The sequence below is a fragment of the Trachemys scripta genome, chromosome 11 (assembly GCF_013100865.1).
Source record: "Trachemys scripta elegans isolate TJP31775 chromosome 11, CAS_Tse_1.0, whole genome shotgun sequence".
NCBI classification, from domain to species: domain Eukaryota; kingdom Metazoa; phylum Chordata; order Testudines; family Emydidae; genus Trachemys; species Trachemys scripta.
Genome location: NC_048308.1, coordinates 9,456,896 through 9,469,618, shown reverse-complemented (window position 1 = coordinate 9,469,618; position 12,723 = coordinate 9,456,896). Strand labels below are relative to the sequence as shown.

Genomic DNA, 12,723 nt, shown 5'->3' with positions numbered 1-12,723 from the left:
AGGGGACCAAAACTGGACACAATACTCCAGATGTGGCCTCACCAGTGCCGAATAGAGGGGAATAATCACTTCCCTCAATCTGCTGGCAGTGCTCCTACTAATACAGCTCATTATGCCATTGGCCTTCTTGGCAACAAGGACACACTGCTGATTCATATCCAGCTTCTCGTCCACTGTAACCCCCAGGTCCTTTTCTGCAGTACTGCTGCTTAGTCTGTCGGTCCCCAGCCTGTAGCGGTGCCTGGGATTCTTCCGTCCTAAGGGCAGGACTCTTCGGGAAGAGATACTGTGGCTTTTCCTGGACAGCTTAGGGTCTGGGGAGGGGAGGCGTGGCTGCAGCTGGCCTGGGGCTCCTCCGGGCAGGTGGTGATGGGGGGCTCGGGGTTCCTCCAGGCAAGTGGGGGGGGCTCAGGGCTCCTCCGGGCAGGTGGAGGGCGCTCAGTGCTTCATTCAACCTGGGGCTCCGGATGAGGGGTAGGGTGCTCGGGGCTCTGGCCCAGGAGCAAGGAGTGTGGGTGGAAGAGGCAGAGCCAGGGGCTAGCCTCCCCAAAGTGGGGCTCCTCTCGCCATCCATGTGTAGCATTCAGGTGTGTCGGGTGTCACGCTGTCTGGAATGGCTCACAGCCATGAGTGCCGACCTCAGAGCAGACTGTCAAGAAGCAGGGCAGAGACTCCAAACTGATTGTATGTTCTATAATTAGATTTCACCAACCTAGTAGCAAGTGTGAACTCCTGAAGCACTAGTCTTACCAGGGAGTCACAAACAGTCCCCTTGGGCATTCCAGTTTCGTTTGCCACCCAGGCAAGCTGAGTTTAGTGATAGATGGTGACTTTACCAAAAATCACAACAATATTTAGATTTCTCTCAGTCCCAAAGGACCAGTCACTTACCCCAGATCAATTTTCTCCTTAGATCTCACACCAAAGACAACACTTGTAGCCAGTCCTATAGTAAACTATCAGGATTTATTAACTAAGACAAATGAGAGACTTATTACAAGGTTAAAGCAGGCAACATATATACACAACTGAGTTACAGTCTATGGTTCCAAAAGGTGACAGAGTTGTAGAAATCTATAAGAGTTTAATGTCTTTTAGGGCTAATCCAGTTTCATCCTTGGATCTCTGCTTCTATTTCATAGCCCCAGCCCTGTGAGAGTCCAAACAGCAAAAAAAAAGAAAAAAATTCCTCTTAGATACTTTACTTTTCTTTTTCCAGAATTGAGGCTGATGGGATGAGCCCTTTTGCATGTAGTTTCTTCATAGGTGTCCAGGGGCAACTAACAAAGTCTGTATTGTGATGTCCCACAATGGCTCATTTAGTTTTGATAGGCCTTTTTGATGGGCAGCAGACATCCCTTCTGACTGAGTTCACAGTTTCAGAGCAAACATTTTTTACAGTTACAAAGCAAAAACTTAAATATTACCTGACGGCAGGTGATAAAGAAATAAATGAAATTAATGCATGCAGCAACTCACAAACATTTCATAAAGACTAAACACATTGTTATAAGTCCAATACCCATCTTAACTATACTGCCACACAGGTGAAACAGACTGGTTTCTAGCAATGAATTTGTTAGTGCTTGGCTGAGGCCTAAAGCCTTTCAAAGAGCTGGCACCTGGTCTGCCAGCGTCACATAGGGCCCTCTACTCTGTTCCCCTAAGCTGTGCCTCACCATCTACACTGCTGCTTATACCCATGTTAGCTAGGTGTGCAGTGTGTGTACGCTACAACCCGCAGACATACCTACAGTGTGGTCTGTGTAGAGAGCGGGGAGCAGAATTAGGTATAATGGGAACTGAGGGAACTCCGCATCTATCTGGATGTGGCAGATGGGGGTAGAGTGGGAGCAGGGCTGGTGCATCCACTTTGCAGGCCGAGGATGCTACTGCAGCCTTGAAGCTGAGCCGTGCTGCTCCATGGCTGGATGAGGAAAGATTCCATCCCCTCCACTCTGCTTGGCACGTTGAGCCAAGGGCAGAATCTGGCCTTAGAACATTAGGCATTTTACTGTAATATTCATGTGATGGTGCCTTCTGCTACCTCCTGGACACACACACACCTTGGCCTTCAGTCTAAGCGTTCATTTAGCTCAGGGGTAGGGTTACTACTCCCTCTATATGGGCTGTTATGTCTCTTAGTTTTGGTTTGCTTTGTCCTACTGAGTTTGATCTCTCTCCTGTTTTCTTTTTTTGTCTTTACACAGTATTTTACCTACAGTGTCTTACTGAGTCTCCTGGCCTGCTCTGTGTTCCTTCAGATCAGCTGCATCGGGAAACTGATCCTAATGTTGATCATCGAATTCATATACGTTCTCATTGTGGAGGTGCCAGGGGTGAACCTCTTTGACAATGCAGATCTTCTGGTTGCAGCCAACACTGTGTAAGTGGGTTTCACTTTCAAAATGTCTTCCTCCATCATATTGACTCCCAATGATGCCTCCATATCACTAGGAAGACTGGGTTTCTGAGTCTTCAGTGCCTAAACTATGGAACTGCAGTACTGACGTGTAAGTCACAACAAATTAAGGCTCCCTCACTGTTGCTATCTCCATGCCATCTCACAGGTCTCTACACCTTAGAAATCTTCTCCTGAAGATTAAACCTGTTTCTCAGGTTCTTGGTAATGATGAAATACTACTGGCAAAACGTAATTGGAATGAGTATGGATTTTTTTCCCCTTAACATGGAGGCTGTTAGCTGTTCTGATTGCTAGCATAAGACTCTTCAACACTGTCAAGACAGAAATGGCTACTTCAAAAATAAAAATAACAACAGAGTCTGAATGGCTCAGAGAGTTGGGGCTCATCAAATGAACAGTTAGCGCACCGCAGGCCGGGCCGTAAAGCTACCTCGCATTACTGCGCTGCGTACAACTGTCCCTGTGAAACTTGGTACCGTGCACTAGGAGTTTCCGTGGTCTTAGAGATACCCAGCTTTGAAATGAGAGTAGGTCACTAGGGAACTTTTAGTGTGGGGTAGAAGGGTACACGTGGACCATTAGTGCTTGGCAGGCTAGTATGAGATAGATTTACACCCCAGCCTACCATGCACTAACTATTCCACTAGGCAAGCCCTTGGTAATGAAATACTGGGGTGCTGGATTTCACCTCTGGGTTGTTGCTTCAAATCCAGCCCAGGTTAGTAGGGACTCAGAATTGCTATAATCTGATGTCTGCCTTGTGATCTCTGCCCTGTTCCTAATGTCCACATCTCAAAAGCCAACACCAACAGCGACGTTAACTCTCAATCTCTGCAAATAGGCCAAGGACTAAGTGGGACTGAAAGCTATCCTTTTATCTATACAGGTGCATTGGTCCCTCCAGGTCAGGGCTTTGAAGCACAGTGTGAGGGAAGCTTGCACTAATGCTGCTGAACAAACCTCCTTCCACTGATCATGGAATCTCCTCAAGATGTTGAGAGAAGAGAGAGGGGTGGGCACGTGCACAGACAACACACAGAGAGGCGCACACACACATACACTTTCCTCCTGAGTTGCCCACCACATATTCCATTGTTTTCTTACATGTTCATCTGTCCTAATTTCACCACATTTGAGATGGAGACAACTACCCCACATGGGTGGTTTCATGTCTTTTCTGAGGTCCATTGGTTCTTTTGAGCTGGGCATGCTCAATTCTCATAACACTCAAAACCACTTTTATTAGCATTATTATGTGTCCAATAATAATTTATGATTTTATGGGTTCTCCTTTAAATTTTCAATGGAATCATTGCAAATAGTTTGTTAGCATAAGCAAACAAAATCGTGTAGGAAGCCAAGTGGCACTCGTATCGCTTCTTTGCCATGTTCATTGTCAGTAGTTTTGATGCAATTAATCTCTTTTGGGGTTGTTTTTTCCTTCTTTTAGGAGAAAATTTATCCCTAAATAGCTTTGCCTGTTTGAAGAAATAACATAAAAACATAATTAGGAGAAAAAAAGCATTTTATACCCCAAAAAGGCATCACATTTTTGGTAAACCTAGCGTTCTGCAAGATTACAGCACTTAAAAGTGTAATTTACATCACTCCGCAATCAAAATGTCAGTAATAATGTGGAGGAAATCAGCAGTTTTTCCCAGAAAGAAATTTCTGTGCTGCTGTATTCTCATTAAATGATTTTTGTTTCCACTAAAAGCTCCATTAGCAGCTAACACCCCAAAGCATAGCAATCCGTTTGTGTCTTATGGGAGATGGGTAGTCCGTGTACAATACCCAATCTAGAGATGTACCACCATGTCCAGCTGACATAAAAAACACTGCCTCATGATACTTTAATTGGACTCCTGTTGTAGTTATATAATTACTGTCTATTCTGCAGGCTTTAGAGTACATTCACTAATTAGGAACTATACACATGTCACTTTGTACTTCTGGGTACAAACGATCCCTCCATGCAAGCAACTGAAGACTGATAGTAATGCACTGGGAATTACTAGACATGACTACCATGACACACCAGCATCATGACACTTGAATTATAACTAGAAGAGGAAAGCTAGTGTTATGTAAGACTCATCTGCCATGCGGGAGATAAAATTAACTTCATAGACTCATAGCTTTTAAGGCCAAAGGGCATCGCTATGATCATCCAGTCTGACTTCCTGCATAACATAGGCCAGAAAACTTCAGCCAGTAATTTCTGCATCAAGCCCACAGTTCTGCTTGAGCTATAAGCATATCTTTTAGAATGACATCCAGTCTCGAGATGGAGTGTACATCATGTTCCTGGGTAAGTTGCACCAATGGTTGATTCTCCTCAATTTTGAAATTTTCATTTTAGGTTTATTCTGGATTTATCTAGCTTCAGCTTCCACCCATTGGATTTTGCTATGCCTTTTTCTCTAGACTAAAGATCCATCTACTATCAGAAATCTCTTCTCCATGTAGGTGCTTGTAGACATGATCAAGTTATCTCTTAACCTCCTCTTGGATAAACTAGATTAAGCTTCTTCAGCCTTTCATTATAAGTTTTTGAACTGTACTTGTAGCTCTTTGCAGAACCCTTTCCATTTATCAACATATTTTTTGAAGTATGGACGCCAGAACTGGATGCAGTATTCCAGTAATGGTTTCGCTAATGCCATCCGCAGAAGGTAATACCACCTCCATACTCCCACTTGTTATTCCTCTGTTTATTCATGCAAGCATTGCATTTGTTGACTAGCTACAGCATTGCACTGGAAGCTCATGTTCAGCTGATTATATGGCATAATCCCTCAGTCCTTCTCAGAGTCCCTACATACCAGGATTCAGTCCACCATCTTGTAAATGTGAACGGTGTTTTTTGTTCTCAGATGTACGACCTCACATTTTGCTCTGTTTAAAATGCATATTCAGGGCTGGTTCTAGGGCTGGCTGAACAGGGTGGGTGTCCTGGGCACCAACTTCCAGGGGCCACTTGACTTCTTTTTCCCCTCCTCCGCTGATTGACTGGCCATTATTTTGTTTTCTCTGCCGCTTTGGGAGAGGGGGTCGCTGAAATTGTTTGGTTGGCAAAATGCCTAGGGTTGCTCCTACACATGTTGCCCAAAGAAGTGTATTTTATCAAGCAATCCTGCTTGGTCTGTATTACCTACTTGTTCCCATGATTAATTACCACTCAACAATTTTTGTGTTATCCAAATACTTCACTAGCAATGACTTAATGTTTTCTGCAGATCATTGCTAAAAACTATTGAATAGCATGGGGCCAGGAACAGTTCCTGTGAAAATCCACTAGAAACATCCCCTCCTTCTTCTAGTAGGAGTAGTGGAGGCAAACAACCAAACTAGTTTTAAGATGGAGTTTGATATGTTTATTAACAGGATTACTTGATAGTGTTTTCTGTGCTAGCAGGGGACTGGACTCCATGACCCAGGAGGTCCCTTTCAGTCCTATGACTTATATTCCTGTGGATAATGATTCCCCATTTACAATTATTTTTTGTGATCTATCAGTTAACCACTTTTTAATCCATCTAATATGGGTAACATTGATTTGGTATAGTTCTTACTCTTTTATCAGAATGTTATGTCAAAAATCACCTTTACAACCCAAACTTTGTAATCGCATCAAGCATCAAGTTTGTTTGATATGGCCTATGTTCCATCAAATCATGTCAACTGCCTTTAATTAAACTACCGTCTTTTAATTCTTTACCAGTTGCATCCCATATTAGCCTTTCCATGATTTTGCTTGAGATTGATGTCAGACTAACCAGTCTAGTTACCCAGGTCATCCCATTTACTCGTTTTAAATGGTGGCACAACATTAGCTTTTTTCCATTCCTCTGGAACTCCCCCAGTTTTCCCAGAGTTGTTTGTGATGGTTTCTCGGTGTGTCTAGGATTGTGAGTCACCTGATTATCCCTCTTCCTCAGCCAGAGAGAGACTTGCTGGTGCTCAACTGGGTGTCATCTCCCTGACATTCTCAGTCTGTTGGCCACTCAAAGAGTCTCCTCAGGGCTCTGCCAACCCTTACTTTGCCTTGCAGGTTAACACTTGCTGTACTTCAGTCCCTGAGCTCCTCTTCTGAAGTGTCCCCCAGTAGTGTCCAGCCCATGGCACTGGACACTCACAGTAACTATTCCCAAGGGAACAGTATACACACAGCTTCACTGATCAGGTCCCCAGCTTAGGATCAGGTCCTTTATAACACCACAGCATGGAGATATAGTGAAACAATCATAAGTTTATCATCAAAGATTAAGATTTAAGAGATGCTGAGTAAGGTTAATGGAAACAGGAATGGTTACATATGAAATAAAAAGTACAACCCACTTCTTGGAGTCTAAACTTAACTTTAACGGCTAAAATCCTTGTCTAAAGCTCACCTAAACCTTTCTCCCAGCATCATCAACCCACATGGCTGGATCCACTGTTCATGGGTGCAAAAGCCCTGTCCTTTGTGCACCCTCTGTGATGGATCAAGATGTGTCCTTTTGCCTTCCCCTTATATCCCCCCAAAGTCAGTGATTTTGTCCCCAGAGTCAATAAAACCCTCTAGGGGCTGGTCTACACTGAAAACGTACATAGGCGTAGCGATATCTCTCAGGGCTGTGAAAAATCGACACCCCTGAGAGATGAAGCTATGATACCAACCAAACCTCCGGTGTAGACATGTTGACAGACAGATTCTTCCGTCGACCTAGCTACTTGCCTCTTGGGGAGGTGGATTAACTACAGCAATGGGAGAACCTGTCTACACTGATGCGCTAGTGGAGTGGTTTAAGTGGTGACAAAGCCTGTTTTTCTCTGGTGCCTGTTGAATTCATGCTGACTTCACATGTCTCTGTTCTTTATTAGCATTCAGTTCTAACCAGTGATAGGAGGCCCGTTGTGAAACAATACAAGGCTTTATTTACATGTAAATTAGCTAGCTGTACAAATACCCCTGTGCTGAGAGAGAACCTGTCCCTGCTGGTGACTCAGACCTTTGATACAGATGCTCAGGATATATTTTCTGTACATAACTTTTTAAATATCATCAGTACATACATTTCACATTGATATTAATGCCCAGCATGACACCAGCTTTCATTTGATACCTAACAAGACACTATGTGGGAATAATTACCACAAAAGCAGCATTAGGTGTAGTGAGTTTGTCAGGCCTATTAGCAGTTGTTGACACAGAGCAGTGAGTCCTTGGCCAGCAGGCACCAATGGGCCTCTGTGTCACATTGTTACAAACTAACAGTAATGACTGAGCGAGCTTGGCCGAATCTTTCAATACTTACTGAATGCCTGTGTTCCTGAGAACCCCAGCCGTCAGGCCGACCAAGCACTTGCATGTATATGTTGCACCCATCTACTACATGCCTCCTGACTGAATCTTTTGTCAAGGGACATTCCTGAAGACTCAAGCTCAGGTTAGGAAGTCTCCCCGTTTGGTCAACTCCCCCACACACCCCACTTAACTCGTCCTACTTTGCTAGGCCAGTCCTCTATTAGTGTGAGGTGCCTAAGTCACCTTATGTCTATGATGTGAATTAGAACAGCTGAAGAGCTACTGTCACTTACACCCGCAGCAGGTATTGCAGGATCTGGGAGTCACACAACGAGCACCCTGATGGCCTCTTCTGTCTCTCACCACACCTATCCTGTGCTAGGTAGAGCCTCGCCACAGGGGAGAATCTACCCCCATATACATCCACTGCCCTCAGATGGGAAATACTCTAACCTGGTTGGATAGTACATTTTTCTGCTGTTCCAATCGGTGCAAACTCTGTAAAATATTCCTGCCACAAAACATGAGTCTCCCTCAACCTATTAATAGAAAGACATTGTTTGCGGCAGCAGGCTTTTTTGTTCACCAGGGCTTTATTATAAATCACCGTTTCACTATGATTAACAGCCAAGGTTAGCAATGTCCAAAGCTCCTGAATTGTGTATACTGATACATACAGCCTGGACCCTGTTTATTGCTGGTGTAGCAGAGTAAGTGGCTAAGAAGTCTGATATGAATAATGTGCAAGATAAAGACGTATTTATAAATCAAAATGAGAGGGAACCCTGGTCTCAATACAGCAGAAAATCTTCTGTAAGAAATAAGATTGGGGAGCCAAATGTTTTTTCACTATGCTTCTTGGGTTTTGGTGGATTCTATCTCTAATTCTAGAGCGAGAAGTCAAATATTCTTCTTAGTTCACATCTACACTTAAAAGTTAGGTTGAACCATTTACGTCCCTCAGGGGTGTGAAAAATCCACAGCCCCTGAGCGATATATTTGCTGATCTAATCCCTGGTGGGAAGAATTCTTCTGTCAACCTAGCCACTGCTTCTCAGGGAGGTGGATCAACTACAGCGATGGGAGAACATCTGTTGTTGTAGCGAGTGTCTACACTGAAGCTGTGCTGCTGTAGTGGTTTAAATGTAGACATAGCTTTAGTCTCAGTATAACAAAATTGCAGAATAATTTAGCACAATGTATTCAGGGATATGGTAAGGTCTCAGGGTAAGGTTATGTCATCTGATTTGCCTGTAAAGCACCAAGCAGACCAGTGGCACCATAATAATAATCATTGATTTATTTTTGTGTAAAGAGTTAAAAAAGAAAAGACACCTATATAGGGTGCTAGACACTAAACACTCAATTCATACTACAGCCTAGCCCCAGCAACATGAAACAAACAATCAGACAGGGACTTGCCAGCCAGCTACTCACAAAAACGTGCCTTGCCACCCCTTCTTTGTAAGAGGAGCCTACACTCCGCCCTCTCCAACAACTCTGTTAAATCGACGTCTTTTGCAGCCTACCCAGCACAGTACTAGTAATGCAAACTGGTGTCTAAAGTGGCCCTTAAAGTTTACTTCAGTGTTTCTCAACCTATTTTCCAGTGTGGGCCGCATATGCAGCTCTCTGTGTTATGTGGGCTACATCCACACAATATATATACTACCTGTACACGGGCCTGAGGATGGCACATGGGCCACAGCTGTGTGCTGATTGGGTGCAAGCGTCCTGTGGGCCACAGGATGAGAACCCTGGTTTACTTAAAAGAAGTCCTTTCTCCTGCTAACGTTCATGTGTATAGTGCGGGCGCTTGCACTAATGTTATAACACAGTTTCGCGTTGATAACTGAATGCCTTGCAGGATGGGGTGGGCAGTGCTAATGTGCTTTTAGTGGATCCAGAGATATCATACCATACAACATATCACGTGTAGCAATCTCAGGCATTCCTGCCCGAAGTATTCAGAATCTATTTGAAAATTAGATGCAATGAGTGTGTATGACAAGTGTGCTTATTCTTGAACCAGTGATGTCAACAGTAGGTTGCCTCTAACTTCAGTGGGTGGAAGATTCAGGCCCAATTAGATCCTGCCACCACATGGTAGCTACAGTGCAAATTGATGATTCCTGTTACAACATACTGACATTTGCAATAGTTAAGTAAATTACCACTATTAATTATTATTATAAGTTCCTTTTTAATATTAAAGAATTCATGAATTGGGAAGATGGATCCGGTAGTTCGGAACATCTTTTTCCAAATCCTCCAGCTTTAAAGCAAGTTGTTCTGCTGGATTTAGCGTGACAAAATGTCCTGAAACATACACAGGCTTTTGCCAAGCGCCTTCCATTGGATTTTAAATCCCGGACAGCCTTCTGAAAATTAACTTTCCCAGTCATCTTTATACATAATGTATGTTTAATTCACACACTCATTTCAAGGGAAATTAATGTAATAGCGTCATTCTGCACCTTTCAATTTAACTACTGACCAGTAATGACATACTGTTTAAAAGGATTGTAGCGCCACATAGTGTTAAAACTGCAGGACTGTAAAGAGATTACTCAGTGATGTCAAAAAGACCTTTGTATTTCTCCTGATCAAACCAAAATATTCACCTTAAATATGTCTGATTTTTTTCCCAGTGAGTTCTCTAATGGAACATCAACATGGTGAGTTTCTTTTTTTTCCCCACATTTCATGCCAAAAATTGCCTTTTAAAAAGTTCACAAAAATATAATAGTAGCAGAGGGGTAGGATAGCTCAGTGGTTTGAGCATTGGTCTGCTAACCCCAGGGTTGTGAGTTCAATCCCTGAGGGGGCCATTTAGGGATCGGGGACAAAAATCCATCTGGGGATTGGTCCTGCTTTGAGCAGGGGGTTGGACTAGATGATCTCCTGAGGTCCCTTCCAACCCTGATATTCTGTGATTCTATGTTTGAGTCACAGATAGCAAGGCTTCTCTAGTTCTTGTCATTGCTTTCACGACCTGGCACAATAAAGTATAGATACTTTAAAGGTGCTGAATATTGACCAGGCATGTATGCCTGTTCTTGGAGCATATTCTGAAAGGGATGATGCCAATTAGCTACTAGTCCAGATTGTAGATTTTGTTTTTTTAAAAAGATTGAAGGTTTTATTTTAATGTTTTCATAATTTTAAATTCAAAAGGGGATTTTTTTGGGGGGAGGAGAGGTATTTTAAAATTTCCATGAAGTGTAACTTTTTAATAATTGTAAATGAGAGAGAGAGAGAGACTGACTAGATATTAACCACACACAACTTGAAACTGAGCAGTCTAGTTTCACTGTCCAAGCTTAATGGGTGAAGGAAAAAAAGCATAAATGGTGCTAAGTAAACCAGATTTTCAAAATTATTTCAGTTTTACCGAGTATAGTGTTGTGTTAATGGCTTTTTAGACATGGCTTTTATATTGACAATGTCCCTTTAAGAAGTTAAATCTAATCTCCAGTTTCAGATGTCATATTTGAAACCAATTATCAACTGCAAAGGTTGCAAGCGACCACAAGTATTGTTCAAATGGCAAGTCAGGAACATTCCCTCCACTGCTCTTGCAAAACAAACGTTAGGTTGCACAACTGTGCCTTCAAGAGAGAAATGGAGCTCACAGTTACAGCTGTGTTCTTCCTGGTCAGGAGCAGAGGGCCGAGAATATTCACAAGCTTCTGTCTTCTCCTTGACTCTAGCTCCCAGAAAGCATCGAGAGTGGCACTGAAGATTGTGACCCCTATCGTCATAACTGTTTTTGTCCTGGCATTATATCTGCATGCCCAGCAGGTGGAATCCACAGCAAGGCTCGACTTCCTTTGGAAACTGCAGGTGGGTGGGTGCTGTATGTGTTTGCATAATGCACTGAAGTTGTGTTTCATAATGCAAAACTATTGCCCTACAGTGATGGACAGTGTGATCAAATGCCCATGAATTCAAGCTGGACATTGCCTTCAATCCGCTAGATCAATAATGCTCTTCTCTTCTGTAGCATCTTTTATTCAAGGGTCTTAAAGCACTTGATGTACCTTACCTACAGGGATGCTATGATACTTAATTTATTGGGGTAAGTGTTATCCCCATTTTACAGCTGGCTAAACTGAGGCACAGGCAGGTTAGGCCACTTGCCAAAGGTCACATAGCAAGGCACCATTTGTTTTCTTTAACCATGCTGCTGAATTCTGAAATCAGAGGCAGGCAGCAGAAAGAGTCTGTACAGCTTTCAAAAGTTATCAGAGACCTATGCTTCTTTTAGCCCTTGAGCTCTATGTAAACAAACACAGAAACCACCTCTGAAATATAAGCAGAAACCAAGTTGGGTAGGCTTTAGTTTGCAGCTTTCAGAGGTATGGTTGTCGGAGTTTGGGTATATTAACATATTTAGAGCCTATGAATGTTTTGTGGCTTAATTTTTTAAAAAGGCAGGATTCCATATTCTTATTTCCAGGTCTGACATGAAACACATCACATTCCAGAAGTGGCTTTATTTGTATAAATCAGGTTCACAGTGTCAGGAGGCCACCACTGAAGTCCTGGTTTCTAGAGGAGTGAAAGCACACATGTATCTGGGACAGCTGTTTGGTGTTGCTGTGAGCAGGGCAGTTCTGTGGTTATTGTGTATTAGCCACACGGTTCACACTTGCTACCCGTACAGATTTCCTTCTTTCCTTTTGTTTTGTGATTTTTCAGGGGGGTGGGGAGGGAAGAAAGCGATTACCGGATGGTAGTGATGGAAGAGGCACAATATATGCAGGTCTGATGCCGTTCTCACAGGAGCATCTCCAGTTAAATCAGTGTTCAGTGACTGCAAAGCTGGTACTAATTAGGTCTACCAGGAGAACTCAGAAAGCTTAGCCGTGAAGTCTGAGTCATATAGTGAGCTTATACCCTTATTTTATTGTATCCGCCTCGTCTTATGAAAGTACATCCATCCAACAGCTTCCGTTGCATCTAAATACTATTCCTAAAATCCATGCATGCTGGGCCAATGTCC

At 43.0% G+C, this 12,723-nt stretch overlaps 1 protein-coding gene across 3 annotated transcripts in view; it reads left to right on the top strand.

Annotated features, from left to right (window-relative positions):
- ADCY5 (adenylate cyclase 5) overlaps positions 1-12,723 on the top strand; it is a gene marked incomplete in the record, with an annotated part of 307,551 nt that overhangs the window by 287,916 nt on the left and 6,912 nt on the right. For 2 of the 3 annotated variants that reach the window (XM_034786099.1, XM_034786097.1), the window contains 3 exon segments: positions 2,211-2,386; positions 10,367-10,393; positions 11,429-11,561. In XM_034786099.1, coding sequence (XP_034641990.1) covers positions 2,211-2,386; positions 10,367-10,393; positions 11,429-11,561 — 336 coding nt within the window. 3 annotated transcript variants of the gene reach the window in all.